The sequence below is a fragment of the Myotis daubentonii genome, chromosome 2 (genome assembly GCF_963259705.1).
Source record: "Myotis daubentonii chromosome 2, mMyoDau2.1, whole genome shotgun sequence".
Taxonomy (NCBI): domain Eukaryota; kingdom Metazoa; phylum Chordata; class Mammalia; order Chiroptera; family Vespertilionidae; genus Myotis; species Myotis daubentonii.
The window spans coordinates 163,186,365-163,212,880 of NC_081841.1; the positions used below are offsets into that span (position 1 = coordinate 163,186,365).

The window sequence follows — 26,516 nt, forward strand, 5'->3', positions numbered from 1 at the left end:
GGGTAGGGAAGTTATGGTTAATTACCATGTTTCTCTATTATTACATAGGATTGTTCAAATGCAGTAAATTTATTTAATCTTCAATCATGCCTATTTTTTTTCTGATAATATTGTTAAAATAGCCCAGATTATTAAGGTAAATTGAAGTTAATGGGAGCTGTTAAGACAGGAGATGAAAATAATTTCAAGTTTAAAAACCATCCTAATTGGAATTATATAGACATTTTTCTCTAAAAAGGCTAGCTGGGTTCAAGGACCCTGCTAAGAATTATATTTCTAAATAATCTATTTTATAAATTCTTATTCTAAATGTAGAAAAAACCCATTTTTTTATTTTCAACTTAACCACTTTCTTCATAAAATTTGAAGAATTTACATTTCATGGTCAATTTTTAATTTCCTATCACTTTAGGCATCAGAGCTTAAAGATTCCATTTAACTAACAAAAAAGACATTCTACTATAAATATTATTTAATGTTTAACATTATATCCATCAACTATGAATCTGAAAGTAATAAGTTTCAGTTTAACATGTTTTAAAATCAGTCAAGTATATATGTTAGGGTAGTTTTTAAAAATTGTAATACAACAGCATTAGTAACTATCTTTATTCTTAAATTGACAAAAGCATTTAACACATAGTTTACAGTATAAACAAATTAAGTGCTATACATTTTGCTTATAAAGTGACTTAAAATATTTCAAGCATTATATAATTCCATTTTTACAAAAAGTAAATTTCCAAATAAAACTTTGGTTATTTGGTAGAACTGATTATGTACTGTCAAATCCATTTTCCAAAAGTTGTGCAAGGAAAAAAGCTTCATTCACTAGCACAGGTATTTCTGTACAAAGCTTTTTATTATTTAGTAAGGGGGGGAAATAGTATAATAATAACTTTTAATTTCCAAGTCTAGATCATTTATATGTGACCAGAATACCATCACTTTTAAAAAGAAAAAATTACGCAGAATGTCACCTTTTACTTTATTCTTAGGAAGGTATTCGATTTAAAAAATAGATTAGATCTGTAAGACTATTAACTTCCATAATTACCAAAAATGCTTTCTAGAAGCATTAATATATTCCATGGGGGGCAAATCACTTCTAATTTCCCTTAGGAAGGTAGTATCTACTAGCACTAGTGCTGAGAATCAAAGTTTATATAATATCTAAAAAAACTTAGCCCAAAACTTAGTATTTTTACAGATTCTACAATCTGTGGATTACCTTCATTCATAAGGAAAGTAATAAAAATGCTAACTTAAATAATATAAAATATCAGTTCAACCAAATTAACAATCACAAAACTATTGACATTGTCTTATTACCATTTTCCAGTCTACTGAGCAATATTTACTTAAAAATATGATTAGGAACTTAAATATATCCTCTTAAATTTACAGTTTATGCTGAACTGTACACTGATGCTTCTTTTATGATTTTTGAAAGTCCTACTTACATAACTATATAATTCCAAAATGGAAAAATGAAATTAACTGGAGACTTAAAAATATATTCCTTCATGGAAATAATTTTTAAGTATTTTAAAGTTCTACCTTTAATTATTTGAATTTAGTGTTTTAAAAATAAACTTTTCATTTCAATTATTAATACTTCAAAACTAGTTTAAACAAACAAAACCAAGGAGAATTGGTAAAACATTCCTTACTTTACATACAATGCCTCAAGTGCCACATAGAGTGATGTATTGCAGAAAAGAATTAAGGTTTAGCAGGTTACAGAGCAAACCTAAAAGTTTATACTATACTAGACAATGCCTCCCTTCTGGTGTGTATTTTCTTTTAATTTTATCTTGGCTGTTTATTATCCTTCTAATATAACTACTGCATGACATATATCAGATGTCCAAGAGTTACAATTATATTTATACCTTATTAAATGGCTTTGTAACATTTGAGAACATCCAACCAATCTTTTTCATTAGATACAAAATAACCTACATTTTTTTCTCACAAAATGCTTACTTTCCTGAGCTATATTAAACACCTTATAACAGGTATATGTATAACTGAAGACCCTAAAATGTCAAGTTTACATTTAAAAAAAAAATGCATAGACAACACATTTTGTAAAATCTATTAGTACTCACTTATTGGATATTATAATATATTGGTTTTGTTCCTTCAAACTGTAAAATATTCAATCTTTATAACAGGTTTCAGATTTGAACCAAATGAAAAAAAAAATCTGTAATCTAAAGAAACAAAGTTTTCCAACCAAAAATGATTCATGGGTCTTCCAATAAACAGTCCTTATATACTCAATACAGATATTAAATTTCTGTTCCATAAAATAGAATTATATTAGAGCTACAGGAAATAAACTTTTATTATAATACAATATGCTTAAAGTTAAGGTGCTATATTATTCATCATTCCCTACATCACTTAGTCTTTACCACGTGGGCATCATGTCTGGAAACCACACCCTACCAAGATGCTTGGACACTTCCCAATGAATCTGCTCCAAGCTATACGTTTGGTCAGGAATTAATACTTCTTCCATAATGGATAACTGAGACAGGCGGCCACCACACATCTTCACAAACTCAACAAAGGCACTACATGAGACTTCACATTCCCCTAGTCCAATAGCTGACAAATTTTTGCAACGTTCTGCAATTCGAATTAACTCTTCATCAAGAGGCCGTAATCCATTAGCACACACTACTAGTTCAACTAGTCTAGGGCATGTCATTCCCACACGGCCAAGCACATCTTTGCTTACTGATCTCCCAAAATAAAGATGGGTGGCAGGTATTTCATACCGAAAGAATGGATCAAATTCCTCTTCATATAAAAAAAAATACATCACTAAGTTCACTTTGGGTGAATGTCTGATGAAAGCATCCCAGCTGCTCTTCTGAATAGTATGGAAGTGTGTCTGTCCAGGATTCTCACTGACTACATCAATGCGCAAATGTTCTAATCGAACATGTTTTTCAGAAGATAAAGCCAGCAGCAATTCATCACTTAACAAGTGGTAATTCAGGGCCAGTTCACGTAAGCCATGGCATTGATCAGCCACACAAAGGATACCTTGGAAGAAAAAAAGACCTAATTATTTACAAATTTCTGCACAAGGTCATCTGTTCAAAAATTTAATCAAATACATGTCCCACAATAAAATCTTACCATATTTCCTTTATACAAAGCTATACAATTTAAAATTTAGTTATATGATTGAACTAGCAGGAGATAAGTTACCAGTATTTAAATATTACTAATTTTGTCCATAATAAAATGAGCCCAATTTAAATATGACACCTTAGAAAGAAATGAAGCTCACTTATCAACTCAGAAAAATTAATAATTATGTCATTTAAAAATATACAATGACTAAGCAAGGTTTATCCATATTTTTTAAGGAACTGTTTACTAGCACTAAACTTACAGGTTAGGCAAGAAAAATTATACGATTATTGCAACAGAAGCCAAAGGGCATTTTTTGAAATACAAAACCTTCATAAATTTTAATTAAAATGAAAATAAGGGAGAAACCATATGAAATACGATTTATGTAAATAAACCATTTGAAATAAAATATTAAAAAGGCAAAGAGATTTTCATAAAATGAACAGTTTAACTGCTAAATAGTATACATAATAAGTATGTCACATTTCTAAGAAAAAAATACCAAGATAAGTAAGTCAAAAGGTAATTACCAACTCACATTAGTGGAAATATACATTATGACTTTGAAAGCTCTAACATACTCACAAAGCAGTTCCTTAAATGGTTCAATGTGTAGGGCACTATGCTTCAAAATGGCTCCAAACCCTAGCAGCAGATGATTACCAAAGGCTAATATCCAATCTCCAAAGTGGCTGAGTAAAACACACGCTATATACTGGTATACTACTTGATAAGTGACCCATTCAAACCATTTCCTTTGTGTGTTCAGAAACAAGAATAGGAACAACAAAACTCACATCATATTATGTACTATTTATTGTACAACAATGATATGTCAGGTACTAGATATGTTATCCTACAAATACTCAAAAAAGTCTAGCAAGGTAGGTAAGTATCCTATTTTGAAGTTGAAGCAGCTAACTTAAAGGAGCACAACTAGAATTCAAACACAGTAGTTACTACTTAAGGAGTGACAATACTAAGATCACCAATAAACCAAAAACTTTTTTTTTTTAAAAAGTTTTATTGATTTTTTTACAAAGAGGAAGGGAGAGGGATAGAGAGTTAGAAACATCGATGGGAGAGAAACATCTATCAGCTGCCTCCTGCACACCTCCTACTGGGGATGTGCCTGCAACCAAGGTACATGCCCTTGACCGGAATCGAACCCAGGACCCTTCAGTCCGCAGGCCGACGCTCCATCCACTGAGCCAAACTGATCAGGGCAAGCCAAAAATTTTTTAAGAGCAGGAGGAGAATGCAGGCAACAGAATCAGTGAAGAGATAAACGGAATGGCCAGTTTAAGAGAGTCACCAGAAGAGGGAGTACAAGATATCTGTGCTTTAATGTTCAGTCACTGCCAAGTTTCTGTCTCCACGAGGTGTGTATATACTATAAAATAAACTCTGACCACCCAAGGTAACCTGAACACATTTTCATTCTTTGCAATCTCATAAACCTAATATAAAAAGAAAAACACATGGGAAATGGTAACCTAAGATGCAAATACAGTGGGGCCTTGACTTACGAGTTTAATTCGTTCCGAGACCGAGCTAGTTAAGGAGCTCGTTAACTCAAATTACCCTATCAACTCAATGCAAAAAATCGGCCGAGAGACAGCTGGTATCTCGTTAGTCGGGACACTCATAAGTCAAGGCCCCACTGTAAAAGAAACCTGGAGATACCATGTAATAATTACTAAAACAGTATGGTAGACATTAATTCTCAAAGTAGTCCCTAAGATTCCATGTCCTAATCCCTGGAACCTGTGAATGTGATTAAGATACCACTCCCATGATTATGTTATACTAGTGGCCTGGTGCACAAAATTCATGCACATTAAAAGGGAATTAAAGAAAATACTTTAATATTGCTATTTGCCCTTTCTCTATAATGGAAGTGTTAGAGATGAAAGAAAATTAGTGAAATGTATATGAAAATCTCCCCCCTGTCAGAATCAAGTTCCTGCCTCAAAATCACATGAGACCCAGACCTGGCTGGCCCCACCAGGTGGGGGACAGAGCCTCAGGTTCCACATCAAGCCCTGCAGGCTGGGGATGAAGCCTCCTGCTGATTGCACTTAACAACCATTTGCATATTAGCCCTTTAAGATATGCATTACCTATGGACACAGACAATAGGGTGGTGAAGGCCTGGGGCAGGGCAGGAACAGGGTGGAGGGGGCAATGGAGGGGGAAAAAGAAGACATTGTATATTCTCAACAATAAAGATTTTTTTAAAAAACCAAATGGGTGTAGCTGTGTTCCAATAAAATTTTATTTAAAAAGCAGGTGGAGCTGGATTTGGCCTGCAGGCTGTAGTTTGCTGACCCATTTTATTTTAAAGAATAGTTTGATTTTTAGAGAGAGAGAAAGACATCAATAGGCCCACAACCGGGGCATGTGCTCTGACAGGGAATCTGGCAACCTCCTGGTGCAGGGTACGATGCCTAACTAACTGAGCCACACCAGTCAGGGCTGCTGACTCCTTTTAAGTAAGTTTGCATTTCTGCTAGGATATTATCTAAGAATTTTTTTGTTTTGTTTTGTTCATTTTCAGTGTTTTTCCCCAAAAAACAACATCTAATTTTTATTTCACATGTGCCATAGATTCTCCAAAGCCTGAATATAGTAATGAGTTTGTTTTTAAGTCCCCCACCCCCCGCATATTGTTTCCTCAAAATTGTTTGTTTTTGTTATATTAGAGGTTTTTCTCAAATATTGATGACCCCTGGTTATCTGCTCATGTCTAAGAGATTGAATAGCATAGTGGATGCCTCTGTGGTGGGGGAGGTGTTGACTGGGGCATGACGAAACTTTCTGGGGAGATGGAAATGTGCTGTATCTTGAGTGAGGTATGGGTTGTGCAGGTGTATACAAATGTCAAGAGCCATTATACTGACCACTTAAGACCTTTGCATTTTCCTATAATTGCTTAAAGAATATAAAAAACGGTTTATGAAAGCAAGTTGCTGAGTAGTCCTATGGCGGGGGGGGGGGGGGGGGAGGGTTGAGGGCTGGTTGGCTCAGAGGCTCAATACAAAGAGTTGGGGTTGGGCTGTTTCATTGGGAAATCTTTGATGCCAACCTATTTAGGTATTCTTTTCTTGGTGAGTTGGGCTCTGAAAGAACTAATACAAACAGGAAAAAAATCAAACAATTTGGAGAAAACAGTATGCAGGGAGAAGAAAATGAAAACAAACAGGAAATGAAACAACAAAATACTTTTTGTTAATATAGTCAGAGATTGAAGGGAATAAATTCTGGAGTGTCCTGTCTGGAGAGTTTAGCCCTGACTTCACTGTCTGGGAGCCAGAGGGGAGGGGGCCCCAGGTGATGGGATGGGAGGCAGGCTTCCCGCATTCAAAATGGAGCAAATAAGTCACTGGTGGGTCACAGGGCTGCCCCTCCCAGTTGTCCTGCTGTGTCCTGGGTTCAGAGACCCCGTTTTATCCTCTCAGGACAATGAACCTTCTGTCTTTGTTGGGGCGGGGTTGGGGCAGCTGCCCAGCTGTGCTGAGTGGAGAAGGAAATCTGAGGATTAGAGCCCTTTGTAGACCAATCCTCGTTTTTGGCCCCCATTTTGCTCCCACTTCCAGGGGTACTTAGTTCATTAACACAGGCGCCTTTGGAGGTTTTGTTGGGTAACCCCTGGTGACCCTTCGCTTTTCTCACTCCTGGCTTAGGGTTCATTTCAGGGGCAATGTTCTGGGGCTGCTAAGGCATGGACCACATTCATCCGCCTTCCAGATTTATTCTGACTCATACTGTGGTAGGCAGAATAATGGCCACCAAATGTTGCCTGTGGTTCCACCAGCCTCCTCAGGAGCCAGATGCGTTCCGAGGGCGGGATCTTCCCGGAAATAGCCAGAAACAGCTTGGGGAGGACGCCTCAGAGCCAGTGGGACTGATGGAAGTGGGGGTGTGGCATGGAGGTGGTGCCTGCGCTTCTGTGAACGGGGCCAAGTGGAACCTGCAGGCTGAGCTAAAGCAGCACCTGTGGGCCATCAGGAGCACTCACAGCTGCCCTGGCCACGTGGGGAGTACAGGCCGCCCTCTGCCAGGCCCTGCCTCCTCTGCCCCCATCCCCACTGCCACAAGTCCCCTCCCACCCGAGCCCACTGCGCGTCTAGGGAGGGGAAGCAGCCTCAGTGCCTGAGGTCGAGTTCTAGGAGGCCAGCAGTGCTGTCTGGATCATGCTGGCAGTGCTGGTCTGTTGGTGCCTGGCCTGTCCTCTTGAGATTGACCCTGCAGGACTACTAAGAGAGCCAGTCCCCAGTTCTGCCCAGCCTCCACCACTGATTGATTGGAGTCTGAGGGCCAGGAGGAGGGACCAAGAGGTCTGCCTTCCAGCCGCTTGCCAGTCACCGCTGCCACTGACTGATCAACTCCCCCTCCCTCAGCTCCCTAGCCTGGTGTTCAGTCGAGCCTCCAGTCATTGTGGATGTGATGGACCCAGGGTTTTTATATATAGGATAGCATAGTTGGCTTTAAAACAAGATTATTCAGGTAGTCCTAATGTAATTGAATGACCCCTTTAAAACTCCAGTGAAGGAAGGAAGTGAACGGTATTTCCTGTATGAACACCCAGACATGGAAGCACAAGCATTCTAAGAACTGACAGAAGTTCAACACAGATTATCCAAGTAAGAGATTATTTTAAAGGTTGAAGCCCAACAGACAGGCAAGGACAATATCATATAGGATCTTGCCAGCCTCAGTAAGAAGTTTGGATCTTATTTAAAGAACAGTAAGAAGTTTCTAAAGAAAGTGGAGGAAAAAAACCATCAGATTTATATTTTAGAAAGATTACTCTGGTTGTAGCATGGAAATCAGATTAGAGAAGAGCAAGGCTGCAAGTCAGGAAATCAATTAAGAGGGTATAGCCCAAAGATTGTGGGGCCTAGACTAGAGCAGTAAGAGTGGAGATAAAGAAAGGTACAGTGTCTTAGTTAGTTTGGGCTATTTAACAGAAGTGAGTGGCTTTAAAAATAAACATCTATTTCTTACAGTTCTTGAGACTACAAGTCCAAGATCATGGTGCCAGCATGATCAGGTTTGGGTGAGGGCCAGAAGTTCCCCCCACTTGTAGATGGCCACTTCTCATTGTGTTTTCACATGGTGGAAAGAGATAGTCTCTCTTATAAGGGTAGTAATTTTATTGATGAGGCCTCAACTCTCATGATCTGTTTATTTACCAACCCACCTCCAAATATCATCACACTGAGGATTAGGGTTTCAACACAAGATTGGGGTTGAGGGAGAGGGAACACCACAAATATTCATTTTATGGCATCATAGAGATTCAAAGCATACTTCAGGGATACCGGACCTCAGTGGAAGGAATGTACAAAGAAAGAGTAGGAGGAATCAAGGATGTCCATCAGGTCCCTGGCAACCAGTTGGATGATGCCATTCAATGAGGTGGTAAAAAGGGAAAAGCAAATTTGGACAGGGGGGGAAAAAGGAAGTTCATTTGTTCGAAGTACCTGTGAGACATTTTAGGGCAGGGGTGGGCAAACTTTTTGACTCGAGGGCCACAATGGGTTCTTAAACTGGACCGAAGGGCCGGAACAAAAGCATGGATGGAGTGGTTGTGTGAACTAATATAAATTCAAAGTAAACATCATTACATAAAAGGGTACTGCCATCTTTGAGGGCTGGGCAGTCAATTAGCATATTCCCTCCTTATTGGCTGTGGGCATCGCCATCTTTGAGGGTAGGGCAGCAATTAGCATATTCCCTCCTTATTGGCTGTGGGCACTGCCATCTTTGAGGGCAAGACAGTCAATTAGCATATTCCTTCCTTATTGGCTGTGAGGGCCGCCATTTTGCGACAGTGTGAGGGTCAATTAGCATATTCTCTTTTTATTAGATAGGATATGAAATGGGAAAAAGTTTGATAAGATGTTCAGTGAAGAAAGCAAAATAGAAAATAGCCTGTAATTTCAACTTAGAGAAACTGCCCAAATGTGCAAAACAAGGGTAGAAAGAAAATATACAAACATGTTAAATTTTAAATTAAAATCCTTTATAGTTATACTCTTAAATTAAAAAGGGTTATAGCCCTGGCCAGGTGGCTCAGTTGGTTAAAGTGTCATCCCATACACCAAAAGGTTGCAGGTTAGATTTCTGGTCAGGACACATACCTAGGTTGCAGGTCTGATCCCTGGTCCAATTGTGTATGGAAGGTAACCGATTGATATTTCTGACATTGATGTCTTTCTCTCTCTCCCTTCCTCTTTCTAAAATCAATAAAAGCATACATATCCTTAGGAGAGGATTTTTAAAAAGTATTACAAGTGTTCCATTTCATTCCTGAATAACTAGTCCAAAAGTCATTAGGTCACATTAAGGAAGCTTATACCATACTATCAGAACTGATGTGTATATTTAATAAAAATAAACATGGGATGTATTGGGATAAAGAGAATACTGAGCTCAGTCTCACAGAGAAACCAGAGACCCAAAGGCTCCCACACAGTGCTACGAGTTACATTGAGAGTACTATAAAAACGACAGGGCAGCAAAAGCAGAGAGGAGGAGGAAACAGGAATAAAATCAAAACAGCTGAGCTGAATTTTGAAAGCTGAGCTGGAGTTATCTAGAATCTACATGAAGTGGGGGAAAACAGGTATTCCACAAGGTACAGTGTTCTGATGACACACAGGTATAAAGAACCGTAGTTTTCATAGGGCTCAAGTAAAAGCTGCATGTGAGGGAGCAGCAAACATAATTAAAGGGATAGGTGGAGATCAGGATACAAAGGGCCTTGTACATGATGAAGCTTTGAATTATGAACCTTACTTTCAGAGCAATCTATACAGTAGATAGTAAAATGTGACCAAGGTTCCATAAGAAGTAACTGCCAAAGCCCATTCTTTTTAATTTAGATTATCATATTTTGTGATAATCTAGAAGTGGCAGAAGTTCGAAAAATATAGTCATCTTTTGGTATCCCTTGGTGATTGGTTCTAGGACACACAATACCATACCACTCCTCCTTTCCCCCCTGCAGAAACCAAAATCCACGATGCTCTAGTCTAGAGGTTCTCTACCTGTGGGTTGCAACCCCTTTGGGGGTCGAACAACCCTTTCACAGGGGTCGCCTAAGAACATCAGAAAATACATATATAATTACATATTGTTTGTGATTAATCACTATGCTTTAATTATGCTCAATTTTAACAATGAAATTGGGGGTCACCACAACATGAGGAATTGCATTAAAGGGTCGCGGCATTAGGAAAGTTGAGAACCACTGATCTAGTCCCTTATATAAAACTAGAGGCCCGGTGCACAAAAATTTGTGCACTCGAGGGGGGGGGTCCCTCAGCCAGGCCTGTGCCCTCTCGCAGTCTGGGACCCTGCAGGTAATGACCACCTGCTGGCTTAGGCCCACTCCCCGGGGGATTGGGCCTACGATGGCAATCAGACATCCCTCTGGCAGCCCGGCAGCCCTCAGGGGATGTCCACTTGCCAGCGGGGAGCAGACCTAAGCTGCAGTTGGACATCCTTAGCGCTGCTGAGGAGGCAGAAGAGGCTCCCGCCATCACTGCTGTGCTGGCAGCCGTCAGCCTGGCTTGTGGCTGATCAGAGCTCCTCCCATGTGAGAGTGCCCTGACCACCAGGGGGCAGCTCCTGCATTGAGCGTCTGCCCCCTGGTGGTCAGTGTGTGTCATAGTGACCAGTCATTCCCAGTCCTGCTGTTATGGTCAGTTTGCATATTACCCTTTTACTATATAGGATAGAGACCTGGTGCACGGGTGGGGGCCGGCTGGTTTGCCCTGAAGGGTGTCCCGGATCAGGGTGGGCGTCCCCACTGGGGTGCCTGCCAGTCTGGGTGAGAGGCTGAGGGCCGTTTTCAGGCTGGCGGGTGACTGAAGCTCCCAACTTCTCCTTTTTTTCTTTATTCTGGGATTTATTTACCTTCTATGGCTGTCACTGGAGCTGAGAGCCGGCTTTAGCTCTGAGGCTCAGCTCCAGCTCTGAGACCTCGGCTGCTGAAAGCAGGTATCTATCTAGGTTTGTTTGGGTTCTATAACTGAAACTCTGTTGCAACTCCAGCTCTGATGGCTGAAAGCAGGTTTCTGGAGGTTGTTTAGCTTCTGTAATTGCAACATTGTTTCTTAGAGTGCAAGCTCAGAGGCCGGCAGCGGCAGGCAGGGAACCTTGGCTTCCTCCATCACTGGAGCAAGCAAGCCTCCTGTTCGCTTCAGCTGCCTGGCTGCCGGCCGCCATCTTGGTTGGCAGTTAATTTGCATATCTCGCTGATTAGCCAATGGGAAGGGTAGCGAAGTTACGGTTAATTACCATGTTTCTCTATTATTAGACAGGATGTGTAATATTTGCTCATAACCTATGCACATCCTCCCATATACTTTAAATCACCTCTACATTACTTATAATACTCAATACAATCTAAATGCTATGTAAATAGTTGTTATCCTGCACTGCTTAGGGAATAATGACAAAAAAAGAGTCTGTATATGTTCAGTACAGACACAGTACACATCAGCAACAACATAACCTTTTTACTTTTCCTGAATATTTTCAATCCACAGTTGGTTGAATCCATGCATGCAGAATCCATGGACATGGAGGGCCCACTGTATTGCAAGAAATCTAGGCATTCATTCCCATCACCAAGATCCTCTGTGTGGGATATAGGGGAGAATGAACAAATAATCTCCATCCAAGAGAGACTCATTTTCTTGGGGAAAAAGCCAGGCTTTAGTTATGGCAAGAAAATGGGAAGTGTTCTGTAAAGAGTTCAAGAACATACCACTGCTTCTTAAAAATAATAGGCTTCCCAAATAACAGTCAAAGGATTGGGAGGAAAGTCAACAGTGGGAGGTTGAGTCAGGAGTGAAGCATCAGAGAGTAGTATAAAGTACGGGCTTATAGTTACTTTACAATACAAGCCATTTGGAATTTAAATGAAATAAAACTGAATAAGGTAGAATACTTAAATTCTATATGAGAAACATAGAGAGTTTATAATGCTATTATTCCTCCATTTGAAGTGTCCTTTGGCTCTAAACTTCAACTTAGGAAAAGCATTATCTTGCAAAATATAAGGCAACAACTTCAGCACAACTCCTGTCCTCTACATAATGAGAAGAAATCCAATTATGAGATTACACAGACTCAAAACCTACCCTGTTAGCTCAAATGCAGTAAGAGAAAGTTCTATTTTACTAAAGGGGCACTCTTGGCCTTTCATTTTTTCAATTTATCCATTTTGTTTTTAACACAGGTTGGACACAAATTGCCGAATAAGATTAAAAAATAATTTGGAAGTCTCAATGCTACAAAATTTGATTTATGACATTAAGAACACTTATGTAGCCCTAGCTGGTTTGGCTCAGTAGACAGAGCATCGGCCTATGGACTGAAGAGTCCCAGGTTCGATTCCGGTCAAGGGCAAATGCCTGGGTTGCAGGCTCGATCCCATTGTGGGGCATGCAAGAGGCAGCGGATCAATGATTCTCTCTCATCATTCATGTTTCTATCTCCTTCTCCCTTCCTCTCTTAAATCAATAAAAACATGTATATATATTTAAAAAGAACACTTTTGTAAAAGAGATGAAATAATCACATTAATCCACCTTCAAGATTAGAGATCATAGTTTTTCTTAATTTGATAAAAATATCAATACATTTAAAATGTTATCTGGCAAAAACAAAACATACCTGCTGGGGACACGTGAGGACAGCTGCTCATTTTTAGCAGCTTGAGCGTATCACTGTTGTTGGCCACCAGTACTTTGAGGGATGGATCATCTACTGGGGTATCATCTATCTTAAGTGAGGATAAGGATTTGGAGTTTACAAACACTACCGTCAATGCAGAAATAAAGTGAGACTGAAAAGAAAAAAAAAAAAAAGAAAGAACATTGTTTCAATTCTACAAATGCAAATTGAGGGAGTTGTCATAATACACAAATGGTTCATTTGAACCCTAATGATATTATTTCATAACTATTTTGGGGATAGCATCCCCTTCACTCTGTTGAAGCACCTTTTTACCTTTGCGAGAAAAAAAAAAAGACTTCAAGCCTCAGGATGAGTGTTTATATCACAGTTATTGATAAGGAAAAACAGGAATTCTGGAATTCAGGTTGATAATACCTCTCAGACATTTCACATCACCTTATCAGAAACCCTACTCTCGTGTTTTACAACAATTAAATTGCATTAATTTTTGGTTTGATAGTAATGACCGTTAAAATAGTAATAACTATTAGCATAATCATTAAAAATTAAAATATCAACTCACAACCTAGAAAAGACTCATTTGGAATATGAAAGCTTATATAAAATTTGATTGTAAAATAATAAAAATCATACCTAAATAAAATTCCAAGTTTACAATGCCTTTAAATATGTTAAATTATCTATAACTAGAGGCCTGATGTACGAAAATTCATGCACTGGAGAAGGGTCCCTCAGCCAACCTGCCCCCTTTCACAGTCTGGGAGCCCTCAGGGGATGTCTTACTCTGTGGGAGGTGACCAGGCCAATCAGGGGAAGGCACCGCCCCCATTACCCCAGCACTGCTGCCACTGCCAGTCGCCGTGGCTGCCTATCCTTGGCCCTCGCAGCTGCCGCAGCTTTGTCCAGAAGGACATCTGGCTGTCCAGTCTAATTAGCATATTATGCTTTTATTATTATAGAGACCCGGGGCACAAAATTCGTGCATGGGGGTTGGGGGGAACCCCTCGGGGGATGTCAGACTGCCAGTTTAGGCCTGATCCCACAGGCAGTCGGACATCCTTCTCACAATCTGGGACCACTGGCTCCTGACCACACACCTGCCTGCCTGCCTGCCTGATCATTCCTAACCCCTCTGCCTGCCTGCCTGATGTCCCTAACTGCTCTCCCCTGCCAGTCTGATCGGCCCTAACCCCTCTACCTGCCTGCCTGATTGCCCCTAACCGCATCTGCCTGCCTGCCTGATGCCCCTACCTGCCCCCCTGCCGAGCTGATCGTCCCTAACCACTCTGCCTGCCGGCCTGATCGACCCTAGCCTCCTGTGCCTGCCAGCCTGATTGCCCATAACCGCCTCTGCCTGCTGGCCTGATGCCCCTAATCACTCTGCCTGCCTCATTTCCCCCAACCGCTGGCCTGCCTACCTGATCGCTCCTAACCACTCTGTCAGCCTAATCACCCCTAACTGCTTGCTGGGGGGCGAGGCCAGCCCTGCGAGGGGCCGTCTGCCTACCTGATCACCCCAACTGCTGGTCTGCCTGCCTGATTGCCCCTAACCACTTGTTGGGAGCGGGGCCAGCCCAGCGAGGGGCCGTGGTGGTTCTGGTCTCTGGTCGATCCGCTTACATGGCTGGCCTTTTATTATATAGGATACTAAGTTATCAGCTGGATACATAATCTGACCTAAAGGAACCACTGTAGGGATACAGGAATTCAAGCGTGGTCAAGGCTGGGTGAATCAGTCGGTTGGAGCATCATCCCATACACCAAAAGGTTGTGGATTTGATTCCCAGTCAGGGCACATACTAGGTTGCGGGTTCAATCCCAGTTAGGGTGAGTACAGGAGGCAACTAATCAATGTTCCTCTTTTTCTCTCCCTCTCTCTCTCTCAAAATCAATAAACACATAGCCTTGGATGATGATTTCTAAAAAAAGGTTTAAAACAAAAGCATGGTCAAAGTATATGAGTTTGAATAAAAACTAAGAAGCCATAACCAGTGGATAAAGAATCCAAGAGGGAAAAGAGAGGTCAATACTTGGTCAAACATTTCTCCACAGAGCCAATCTGACCTTCCCATTAGCTTTATAAATTTACTTCAGCAGTAAACTGGGAAGAGGGCAGGCTAATAGTCACAAAGTACAGCTGACCCTTGAACAAGATGGGTTTGAACTGTGTAGGGCCACTTATACGTGGATTTTTTTTAAAGTGAAAAATCTCAAATTTCGTGTAAGTGGATCCGCGCAGCTTAAACGGGTTGTTCATGGGTCAATTATATTCGATCCACAGCTGGAAATCCCAACATGCTGAAGGCCAGATTTTAGAATGCTCAGGAGTGGGTCCTCCCAACCCTATGTTGTTCAAGGGTCAAATGGACAATGAAACACTATCTTCTTAGTCACATTCCTTTTTTGTACTGTAATTAAATAACTGTTTACTATTTATATTTTGATTAACTATTTTACTATTTAAATGCTAATATTTTCCTATCAAACTCAATTATATCTCATACAACCACATTTCTTCATTAGTATACTCATAACCGCATCACTACCTTCATTTTCCCATTTCCCTCAGATTTAGCTTTGATCAAATAGACTTCTTTCATGTTCTCTTTGGTTCTCACAAGATTTCCAAACTATAGCAACACTTTATTTCAATCTCTACAGAAGCCCTAATAGGAAAAGAAAAACAGAAAAACAGTACAAGCATCCGAGGCCCATCTATATAATAAAAGCCTAAGTGACTGTTTATGGAGGAATGACCGGTCACTATGATGCTCACTGACCACCAGGGGGCAGACGCCCAACGCAGGAGTTGACCCCCTCTAGTCAGTGCGCTCCCACAGGGGGAGCGCTACTCAGCCAGAAACCGGGCTCACTGCTGGTGAGCAGAGCAGCAATGGCGGGAGCCTCTCCTGCTTCCACAGCAAGGCTAAGAAGCAGCAAGCAGAGCGGTAAGGAGCGAGCAAGAGGGTGGTAAGGAGGGAGGGGTCCCGGACTGTGAGAGGGATGTCCAACTGCCGGCTTAGGCCTGATCCCTATATGTCTCTTTTCTAATATGCTTGTTTCTCAGTTTTAGTCTCTTTTAAAACTATAGAATCTAACTTCATTCACTCTTCAACCTTACTCATAAGAAAAGTTTTTTAAAAAATCCTATTAACATTCTACATAGTAACTGATTTTCTATTATACTACTACTTTTCTTACATTCCCAATGTCAGTATAAGAAATGGATAGGGTTTCAATGATTTCTCAGTAACAGTTAATAAAAGAAAGCCAGCAAGATACCTTTGGTAAATCCATAAAACTTGGCCGAGCAGTTGAAATAAGTCCAAGTGTTTTTAAAGAGCAATTCACAAGTTGTGATAATATATCACAAGCTGCTTCAGCTGATTCTTTGCTGCTGTCCACCTTAGAAGAGAAAACACCATTTACCCATCGGTATATTTACATTATTCTGTGCATTTCTTAACTTTACAAAAGCAAAAAATAGTTATTAGTTTATTGCATTATAATTTAAAGAATTTATATTCTTTTGATCACCCACCCTCACATAAATATGAATATATATCAACCTAACTCTTCACCAAAGTTTTCTTTAAATAAAATCTGTAAATTAATCCAAGCTGTACTGACACTAACTTTGCTTAAGAATACATCTTTACAGTACCAGACGATGTTTATAAGCAAGCATACCTGCTTTCAATACTGACACTGTCCACTTTTCTTTGATTTTTAATTTCACCAATCTGCTCCAAATGTCCAAAAAGGCACACCTATATGTCTTTTTTTCTTTTTTAAAATATATTTTTATTGATTTCAGAGAGGAAAGGAGAGGGAGAGAGAGATAGAAACATCAATGATGAGAGAGAATCATTGATCGGCTGCCTCCTGCACGCCCCCTACTGGGGATCAAGCCTGAAACCCAGGCATGTGCCCTTGATGGGAATCGCACCTGGGACCCTTCAGTCTGCAGGCCAATGCTCTATCCACTGAGACAAACCAGCTAGGTCTATGCCTCTATTTTTAATATACTTGTTTCTCAGTTTTATTTTGTCTCTCTTAGGACTTTTCTGAGTTACCCTGAGAAATTATAAGGGCAAAACTTAACTTTCATTATGAAAAGATATATATTTAATGTTGAAAGAACTTGGCTTTGAGTTTATTTATTCCAAACTGACTATATAACCTAACGAAATGCATAAAATTTATCTTTGAAAAATAATTATATATTTGGTAATGGGTACAATCATACATATAAGTACATTATGTATAATACCCAAGTTACAAGACACAAGAAACTGAAGTATTTACTCAGAAGGTTCAAATAAATCACAACTGGGGATTCACTGTCAATGACATTACTGAAAAAATGAATGCAAAGTGAAATTAGGGACTCCAACCAGTCAAGCATGAAAATGTGAAACAAAGTAGCTGCTCCTACACTCTTCTGCATAGATATATCTAAGTAGAAGGGTAACATGTCCAAAAAACTCAAGAGTTTTTGTTTTTTTCAAAAAGGAAGTTCCTCCTTGGGCTAAAAAGAATAGTTTAAAGTATTGTGTTTACTTTAATTACAGATTGATGTACATTACCTTAACCCCAAAATGTTCTGAGGATCTGGTTGTACAACTGCCATACTGATTTGTGTTAAAGTTTCAGAGCCTTTTATAATATCCTTTGGCTAAGTTTCTCTACACCAGTTTCTCAAAGTGTGGTCCCTGGACAGCAGCATCAATATCTCCTGGAAAGTTGTTAGAAATGTTAATTCTCATGGTCAATCCAGACCACCGGAATCAGAAACCTTGAAGGTGGGAGCCAGCAATCTTTATTGCAACATGCACTCTTGGTGGTTCTGATTGCCCCTAAAGTTGGAGAACCCCTGTTCTACACTAACAACGGACCAAAGTTAGTAATGAATTAAATACAAATTTTATCAGGGGAGGTCAGAAAATCCTGTGATGTGGCTCTTTTTGCAAATCAGAAATTATTTCCTCAGCAAAATAAACAATAAAATAAAAATGTTTAAACTTATAGGACAAGTGGTTTTGTGAGGATTATACAAGTTGGATGCAGTTGAATTATCACAGGGCTGTAAAAGATTAACACTGATCCAGCCAATTCAATGGATGGACTTGATCTTTTGACCTATGTGATTAACATATTATACTAATTTTTTTTTACAGAATTTACCATTAGAACATTCTGAGACAACTCAAAGATGAATGAAACCAAAGGGAAGGCTCTTGAGTTTTCTAAACCAGGAAGCGGGGGAGAGACAACACATGAGAAGTTTCCAGCTTTTTGTTTGTTTGATCCTCCTTCCTTCTCCCAAGCTTTCCCCCAATTAGGGTTGCCAGATAACATACAGGACATCCAATGAATAAGTATGAAGTATGTTCTAAAGAATGCAAGGGACATATTTATACTAAAAATTATCTGTTGATTATCTGAACTCAAATTTAACTAGGCATCCTCTATTTTTATTTGCTAAGTCTAACAATCCTACCTTCAGAGGCCTATGAGCCTTTATGCATTTTTCTAGGAAGGAGGCCATTATACACCCAACCATTCCCATCACCAGGTCTCTCCTCATTCTTGGACACATACTGGGTGAATAAGCTGGTCATCTCCATCGAAGGAATAACATTTTTGGGAGCATATAAGACTTCAGTTTTGGTAAGGAACGCTGGGTAAGAATCACGATTTTATCTAGGTTTAACTTTACCTGTTTAATAACTGCTACATATAATTAAATCAGGTATTCAGGTGTCACTTTTCAACAATTACCAGTGTTACTCATTTAGTAAATAAGCATGCCCATATTCCATTATTCATCCCCCAAACAAAACATTACAAACATCTGACCTTATACAAACCACCGTGATTCCTTAAATTATTCTAGACATCTCAAAAAGCCACCCCACTTTGTTTATCTCATCACTGCATGATTTCAGTATGTCCCTTCTAGCAATGAAAAGAACCAAACAGTTCTTTTGGCATTCTTCTGTGTACCTTTTTCTATACCTCTCTAAAAGGTTCTTTAAATCAGTGGTTCTCAACCTGTGGGTTGCAACCCCTTGGGGGGTCGAACGACCCTTTCACAGGGGTCACCTAAGACCATCAGAAAACATATATATAATTACATGGTTTTTTGTGATTAATCACTATGCTTTAATTATGTTCAATTTGTAACAATGAAATTGGGAGTCACCACAACATGAGGAACTGTATTAAAGGGTCGCGGCATTAGAAAGGTTAAGAACCATTGCTTTAAATCTTTTACATAAAAGCTCTGTACCTCCTTTTTCTTTGAAGACCCCATATCATAAAGCCATCAATAAGCAAACTCAGTCCCTATTAGGTAGGAACAAGAATTAAGTGTTAGTTATAAGCTCCACATCTAAAAAATGTTACTGTATATTTGTTTTCCCTCAAAGTGTCCTCAATAATGTGTTTGACAGCTTTGGTCAATGACTTATGCTTACTTAGTGGATGCTTTTGCTCTTTTAAGAAATTAATAATTATAATAAAATGGAGTAATTAAGCTCAAGTATAATTATTTGCTACAGCTTCTAAGGAACCTGATAATTCTAAATCTTTAAGCAGTTTCCCTGAAAAGCAATTTCAAAGACATGAGAAGATGAATTGATTTAAGACACAAAGGTCACTATATATGCTTTATTTTTTTAAAAGAAGGATTTAAAGTATTACCTTGAAGCTGACATATTGCAGATGGTTTGAATGTCTTTTAATGATCTGTTTGATCAGCTCTGGATGTGTAGCTTTCAAGTAAGATGTAGCTGGCTGATTCAGTTCAAATTCAAAACACCTCCATAAGTCAGGCATGTGAAATACCTGGTTCCAGTTGCGGCAAACTTGTGAAGCATGAGCCCGATCAAGGAGAGGCAAATACTTAAATACTTGGAGAATAATGTCCTGAAGAAGATTACCCCAATCACAAGTCTGAGAATGCTCATTTATAGTCCTCAGTTTCTTGGATTTCTCTGCAGTATCTTCTTCTGATGAATTATGGTCACTATCGATTCCTCCTCGTTTCATCCTATTCAGAAAAACGCATAATTTTTTCATACTTAAACTTCTGAAGAAAGTAAATTCAAAATTCATTTTTCTGTCACTGAGATGTGTATATATATATTTGCAAAAACAAACATGCAGAAAGAACTAGGCCAGTAATTCCAAGAGTATCAAAACAAAATATAATGAAAACATAAGTGGAGACAACTATCATCTTACAAATTTTATACAGGTGCTTAAACATTTATATTTATATTGTACTATTTTTGGGGGAAAGTTGATCATGATTTTGAAACAAAACCAAGAATTTATGTTTTAAAAGTTATAGTTAGCTGCCCTTGCTGATGTGGCTCTGATAGTTGGAGTGTTGTTCTGTACACCGAAAGGTGGCAGGTTCAATTCCGTGTCCAGGTACGCACGGGAGGAAACCGATCAATTTCTCTCTTTCCCTCTCAAACCAATTTTTTTTAAAAAAAGTTCTAGTCAACTAACTAAAAGAGAACCTGCAATGACACTTTACTGGTGTGGCTCTGGAACTAAGCTCCCTGGGTTTGAATCCTGGCTCTATGACTCATTGGTTATGTGGCCTTGAACAAGTTACTTGATCTCCCTGTGCTTGTTTGTAAAATGAAGATAACACACAGGGTTCTTGTGAGGAATTAAATAGTACTAGGGCTTTTGAAAGGAGACAGATGACTGTTAAACTCAGTTACAGCAAAGCAGTCCAGTACTAAAGACATCAAAGTACATGACACAAAATAGAAAAAATGATCCTGTTTGTTTTTAAACAAAGTGTGTGAGAGTGAGTGCAAGAATATGTATGAGAAACACTCTGGAAGTGGGTTCACCACATTAATATAGTAACTAACTATAATAGTGGGATTATATTAATTATATTAATAGAATATTGTATTATATTGGAATTTAATAGTGGTGGAATTACTGGTGAACTTTTTTTTTTGCCAATATGCTTCTCTATATTGTACACATTTATTTTAATTTCAATAAATTACACTATAATCAGATAAAAAGATCTTGTTTCAATTTGGCTTTTAGTTGTTTTTGAAAAGTATTGCAGACTCTAAACTAAATGGGTCTTATTTACTTCAGAGCCAGCAATATTTTTGTCTTTAAACGGCAATTGTGGCATGAAAATGGTTCGAATGTGGAGTCATTGTTTTTGAAAAGAATGACTGGCTCCAACTTTCTTCTTGGCACACTAGTATATAAGAATTTCCAATTCCTGTGTGGGATGAAGGATGTGCAAATACATGAATTTTAATCAAATATGTTTCCAGATTTTCTCTCTATCCAATAGCTAGCAATATTTGTGAAAAAGGAAGGGGGAATGCAGGGAAAGGGAATGACAGAGACCCCCTGGTCTTTATGGCATTAAAATCAGCCCAGGAGGTCTTAGCACATGTTCAATAAACTGCTTTTTCCTCATTGCTCCTATTTCCAACTATGTGAGTTAAGTGAATGATGTATATCCTTTTGAGCAAAGGGAGAAGGGAAAAAACAGAATGACAGAGGTGATGGCAAGAGGATAGCTGTGCCCTGGTATCAGTGGATAGAGCATCAGCCTGCAGACTGCAGGGTCCCAGGTTCCATTCCGGTCAAGGGCACATGTCTGGGTTGCAGGCTTGATCCCCAGCAGGGGGCTTGCAGGAGGCCCATCAATGATTCTCTCTCATCATTGATGTTTCTCTCTCTCTCTCTCTCTGAAATCAATAAAAACATATTTTAAAAAAAAAGAGGGTAGTTGTATGGAAGACTAAAACTTATGTGCGAATCAATGAATGCATATTTTAAAATGTGTTTAGAGAAGATAGTATAAACTACAATGTAACCTTTAATATTAAAAAATCTCTCCCAGTAATGATATCCTACTAGAGGTTGAAATAACACTCATTATGACCCATTTTTCGGCTTTAGCTTATCCTGAAGGCTTACTTTAATTTTAGCATATAAAATTTGGGTCAAAGAACAAAGAGTTTGCCACCCAGGGCTTGTAATTTCTCTTCTGGCTATCTAAAACTCTTTAGTATTTTGAGATACAGAGATTCAAAAAAGATTGAAGTCATGTTTATAATTTCTACTCCCTATCATAGAATGCTGATAGCCTATTTTTGGAGAAATGTCTTCTAAAACCAGAACTGTTCAACTTAAAAGTGAAATGATTCATCTTACTTTAGAGCAGCGGTTCTCAACCTGTGGGTTGCGACCCCTTTGGCAGTCGAACAACCCTTTCACAGGGGTCGCCTAAGACCATCCTGCATATCAGATATTTACATTACGATTCATAACGATTCATTACAGTTATGAAGTAGCAACGAAAATAATTTTATGGTTGGGTCACAACATGAGGAACTGTATTTAAAGGGCCAGAAGGTTGAGAACCAGTGTTTTAGAGTATATGGACACACAAACAAAAATAAAATGAGTCTTATCCAAGCAAATATCTTTGTTAATACTTTGCTGTTCCTAACAACACATTCTTTTGTCTATTACAGTTGTTTTTTGGTTTTTTTTTTAAATATATTTTATTGATTTTTTACAGAGAGGAAGGGAGAGAGATAGAGAGTTAGAAACATCGATCAGCTGCCTCCTGCACATCTCCTACTGGGGATATGCCCGCAACCCAGGTACATGCCCTTGACCGGAATCGAACCTGGGAACTTTCAGTCCGCAGGCTGACGCTCTATCCATTGAGCCAAACCGGTTTCGGCTACAGTTCTGTTTTAAATAAAGTATATTTCAATACCTTTCCAAGTTGAGGGGAGAAAAGTTGACATATTAAAAACAAGTATGCAACACTGAGGAGTAGTATTTCTTCATCTAGATCAGTGGTCAGCAAACTGCGGCTCGCGAGCCACTTGTGGCTCTTCGGCCCCTTGAGTGTGGCTCTTCCTAAGCCTTAGGAGTACCCTAATTAAGTTAATAACAATGTACCTACCTATATAGTTTAAGTTTAAAAAATTTGGCTCTCAAAAGAAATTTCAATCGTTGTACTGTTGATATTTGGCTCTGTTGACTTACGAGTTTGCCGACCACTGATCTAGATATTAAGACTAAATGACCACCTAAGTATATTTTAAGCATTTACTAGTTTATAACTAGCCGAAAAAGTCTGTAATTTATCATATATGATTGTAAGATGTCAGAATTATAGTACATTTAGCAACAGAAAAAACTCTAAGCCAAATGCCAATAAAAATGGTCTCTGCATCGTCCTCATTTATGCATGAAAATAACAGAACACAGTGGGCACCTAATAAAATTTTTAAGTATCAATTTTTTTCCAAGATGATCTCATTTATCAATGCAAAAATGTACACTGCTTTCCAAAGTATTTTATTAAATCTACTTACATATGAAGCTCTGCTATATCAAAAGTTAATTCAACCCAGCCACTGTGGCTCAGTGGTTGCATGTCAACCCATGAACCAGGATGTCAGGGTTCCATCCCCGGGTTGTGGGCTGGATCCCAGTGGGGAATGTGCAGGAGGCAGCACGTCAATGATTCTCTCTCATCACTGATGTTTCTCTCCCTCTCCCTTCCTCTGTGTGAAATCAATACATACATATACATGTATTTTTAAAAATTAATTCAAAGCACCCATCAGTCTGCAAAGAACTTACATTAATGAACTATTTCCTACATTTAGCCAAAGTGAAACATCTTATATATTTATTTAAAGAAAAGGGCAGTCCTCGCTGGTTTGGCTCAGTGGATAGAGCGTTGGCCTGCGAACTAAAGGGTCCTGGGTTCGATTCTGGCCAAGGGCACATGCCCGGGTTACAGGCATGATCCCCAGAAGGGACATGCAGGAGGCAGCCGATCCATGATTCTCTCTCATCATTGATGTCTCTCTCCCCTCTCCCTTCCTCTCTGAAACCAATAAAAATATACTTAAAAAAATAAAGAAAGAGAAGCGCAGAGATGGAAGCTGGACAATCAACGTCAGAGAGACTTTGTGGAGCACCAAAAACCAAGTCTCTTCAGGGCTCCGGCAGTTCAATTTCAAACTGCAACTTTTCCTGGCCCCAAATAATTAATGCAACTTGGGCCACCAGAGCATTTGGTGGGGGACTGATATTCCCACCAACGGCCGAAAAGCAAAGGAATGCGGGAAGACTGCGGACTATCGGAGCAGCACAGGGGGTTGCAGAGCGAGCCGTCACACCTCCTCCCCGGGGCGAGCAGCGGAGAACGCTCTCTGGGTGCCCCTCGTCGCCGCAGGCACTGCCAGTGCCCTGGGCTCCTGGTCGTTTTAGAAGCTCTTCTGGACTGAGCTCTAAACAGCTCGTTTTGGCATCACAGTTCCGCCCCATTTACACTCTCCCTTCACTAACATTAAAATGAACAGGCACTCTCCGGCTGGAATACAAGCATAAGCCCGTGGAAAGGGATGACCCTCAGAGCTAGCCGGCGGGGAAAGCGTCGTGATGGCGTTCTGCCTAGTGGTCATCTGTAGGTAACTGGGGGCGATGGCAATTTTAGAGCTATTTCAGGGATGGTAAAAAAAAAAAAAAAAATTAAAGATTGAGGCCATTCGGCTGGGTATCATCAGCAACAAAACAATAGAAATCTCAGCTCTTGGCTCGGAGACGCAGGCCGACCATTTCACAGGCCGCGTCCCATCCCACCCCGCGGCCTCCCGCGGCCCCGAGCAGGGAAGCAGCCCGCGGGGCGCAAGTTGACCAAGTTTTCCACTGGGCCCCGCCCCGCGCCGCCTCCCCGGCCGGCCTGGCTGACATTCCTCCGGCGCCCCGCCCTGGACTGTGTGTTGACATCTCAAAGCCCCCGTTTCTCACGCTCCAAGCAGGGGCGCAGCCCACCCGGGGAGGAGCCCGGCGGGTCGCGAGCGGCACGGTGCCCGCCACCCGCACGCGCCCCGCGAGAACGCCAGCGACGGCGCGGAAGGGCTCGCCGCCCCGCACGCGAACCGCGCCCGGCTGACATGTTGTGAAGCAGGCGAGCGGGAACCGCCCCCGAGCAGGCTCCAAGGTCCGGGCGCCCGCCGCGTCCCCAGCCCCGCGCGGCGCGCCGAGGGGCGGCTCGCGCGCGCCCGGGACCCCCCCCAAACCCCGCGCTGCCAGCCCGCCCAGTCGCCCACCCAGTCGGAAGAGCGCCCGGCCCCGCGATGGCCGCGGGCTCCGGCTCTGCCCCCGCCTTTACCTGCTGTCGCGGGCGGCTGCCCCCACGCACCACCCGGGGCTCCGGGGACGGCGGCGGCTGGGTCCGCGGCTTTCACGTGCGACCCCCCTGGCCCCGCGCTTCCGGCTCCCGCCGACGCGGCCCCCCGCGCTCCGCCCGCATCCGAGGCGCTGGTCCCGCGACGGGCGCCAGTGCGGCTCCACCTCTGCGGCCCCGGCTGCCCAGCGAGAAGCCTGCCTTCTCGGTCCCGCGCCGCCCGCGTCCTCCTCCCGGGAGTCCTCGTCGCTCTGACAGACGCCCCTCTGCGAGCTGGCGGCCACCGCGTAGGTCCCGCGCCACGGCCCAGTCAGCGTCTCCAAGATGGCGCCGGGCTCGCGGGCGCGCTCTCTCCCCGGCGCGTCCCCGCGCGAGGGCGGGAGTGGGCCGCTCCCACGCGCCGCCCGCGCAGCGGGTCCTTCCGCCTCCCGGGTCCGTAGCGTGAGTCGGGCGTTCCTCCTCCGGCTTTAGGGATCTTTCGATTTGAATCCGTAGTGGGAGGGCTGGAGCCCAAGAGAGAATGTGCCGGGGGACCTGGAAAGTTTAGGGAGCGGGGCGGAAGGACGGGAGGAAGGAGTGTCCGGAGCCCCAGGAGCCTGCTGCCGGGGCGGGGCAGGGCCGGGGTAAACAGGGGCGCGGACCGCTGTCGCCGGGACACACCTCCGCGGGGGGGCGGGGCCTTTGCGCGCGGGGGCGGGGCCTCGGGCGGCCACGCCTGCGCCACGGACCCGGCAGGTAATACAGGCTCTGAACGTGTGCAGACCTGTGTACAGAAGGTGTTTTTAAAAACAGCAAGGAAATATACCAGCAGGTGACAGTGTTAACGCAGGGAGTACAGATGAACTTTAGATTTAAAATGTTTGTATTTCCTAAAAAGGAGTTATTACTTTTAAAAAAACCGCCTCTACTTTGTAAGGTGGATAGACTCCTGAACTTTGTGAATAGCTTTGTGCAACCCAATAAGGAAAGGGTAAAGGAGTAGTAGATGGTTATTTAAAAGAAAAACCTCTGCTGAAGCTTTTTTTGTAAATCCAAGCATCTTTGTCACTGCTACTTACTTGTTTTAACTGTTTGGATTTGGGGGGTACTGGGATTTCTGAAAAAGTTATAATGTCCTTAGGAGCAAAATCATACCTTGAATCATGCACCATCCTTCCTGCCTCCCTCAAAAATAGAGTATTTTCCACCTAAAGATGTCTTCTCAATCATTTGAACCATGTGTAAGATACTACAAGGCAGGGATGCCCAGGGGGCCCTCCACTCTTCCACTTCCCCGGGAAAACTGAGCTAGGAAGTCATGTGTAAAATTACATTCAGATTCATTGTGGGACAGTGCCAGTGGTTTTTTTTTGTGGGGGGAAACCTGACGATCTGATTATCAAGTGGAACTGAACAAAGTCTCTGCAAC

At 41.3% G+C, this 26,516-nt stretch overlaps 1 protein-coding gene across 2 annotated transcripts; it reads right to left on the minus strand.

The window, feature by feature from the left end:
- Positions 1-593: 593 nt before the first annotated feature.
- On the minus strand, positions 594-25,724 carry FBXL3 (F-box and leucine rich repeat protein 3). 2 transcript variants are annotated; one of them, XM_059684871.1, is made up of 5 exons: positions 25,094-25,723; positions 19,588-19,936; positions 16,162-16,284; positions 12,856-13,027; positions 594-3,063 (listed from the first exon to the last, which is right to left on the minus strand). In XM_059684871.1, exons 2-5 carry the CDS (start codon positions 19,933-19,935, stop codon positions 2,420-2,422), a joined length of 1,287 nt encoding a protein of 428 aa, XP_059540854.1. In that variant the 5' UTR covers position 19,936; positions 25,094-25,723; the 3' UTR covers positions 594-2,419. The 2 variants fall into 2 exon arrangements, with proteins under 2 accessions (XP_059540854.1, XP_059540855.1); XM_059684872.1 differs by lacking the exon at positions 16,162-16,284 and having other exon boundaries at positions 25,094-25,724.
- Between the last annotated feature and the right edge of the window lie 792 nt (positions 25,725-26,516).

What these genes read in the sequence shown, in the direction of transcription:
- FBXL3 (XM_059684871.1), bottom strand. Translation starts at nt 19,935, where the DNA reads ATGAAACGAGGAGGAATCGATAGTGACCATAATTCATCAGAAGAAGAT. An exon ending in TGCAATATGTCAGCTTCAAG is followed by an intron (nt 16,285 to 19,587) that starts GTAATACTTTAA and finishes TTCTCTTCTAAG; the next exon opens with GTGGACAGCAGCAAAGAATC. An exon ending in TCCTCACGTGTCCCCAGCAG is followed by an intron (nt 3,064 to 12,855) that starts GTATGTTTTGTT and finishes TTTTCTTCCAAG; the next exon opens with GTATCCTTTGTGTGGCTGAT.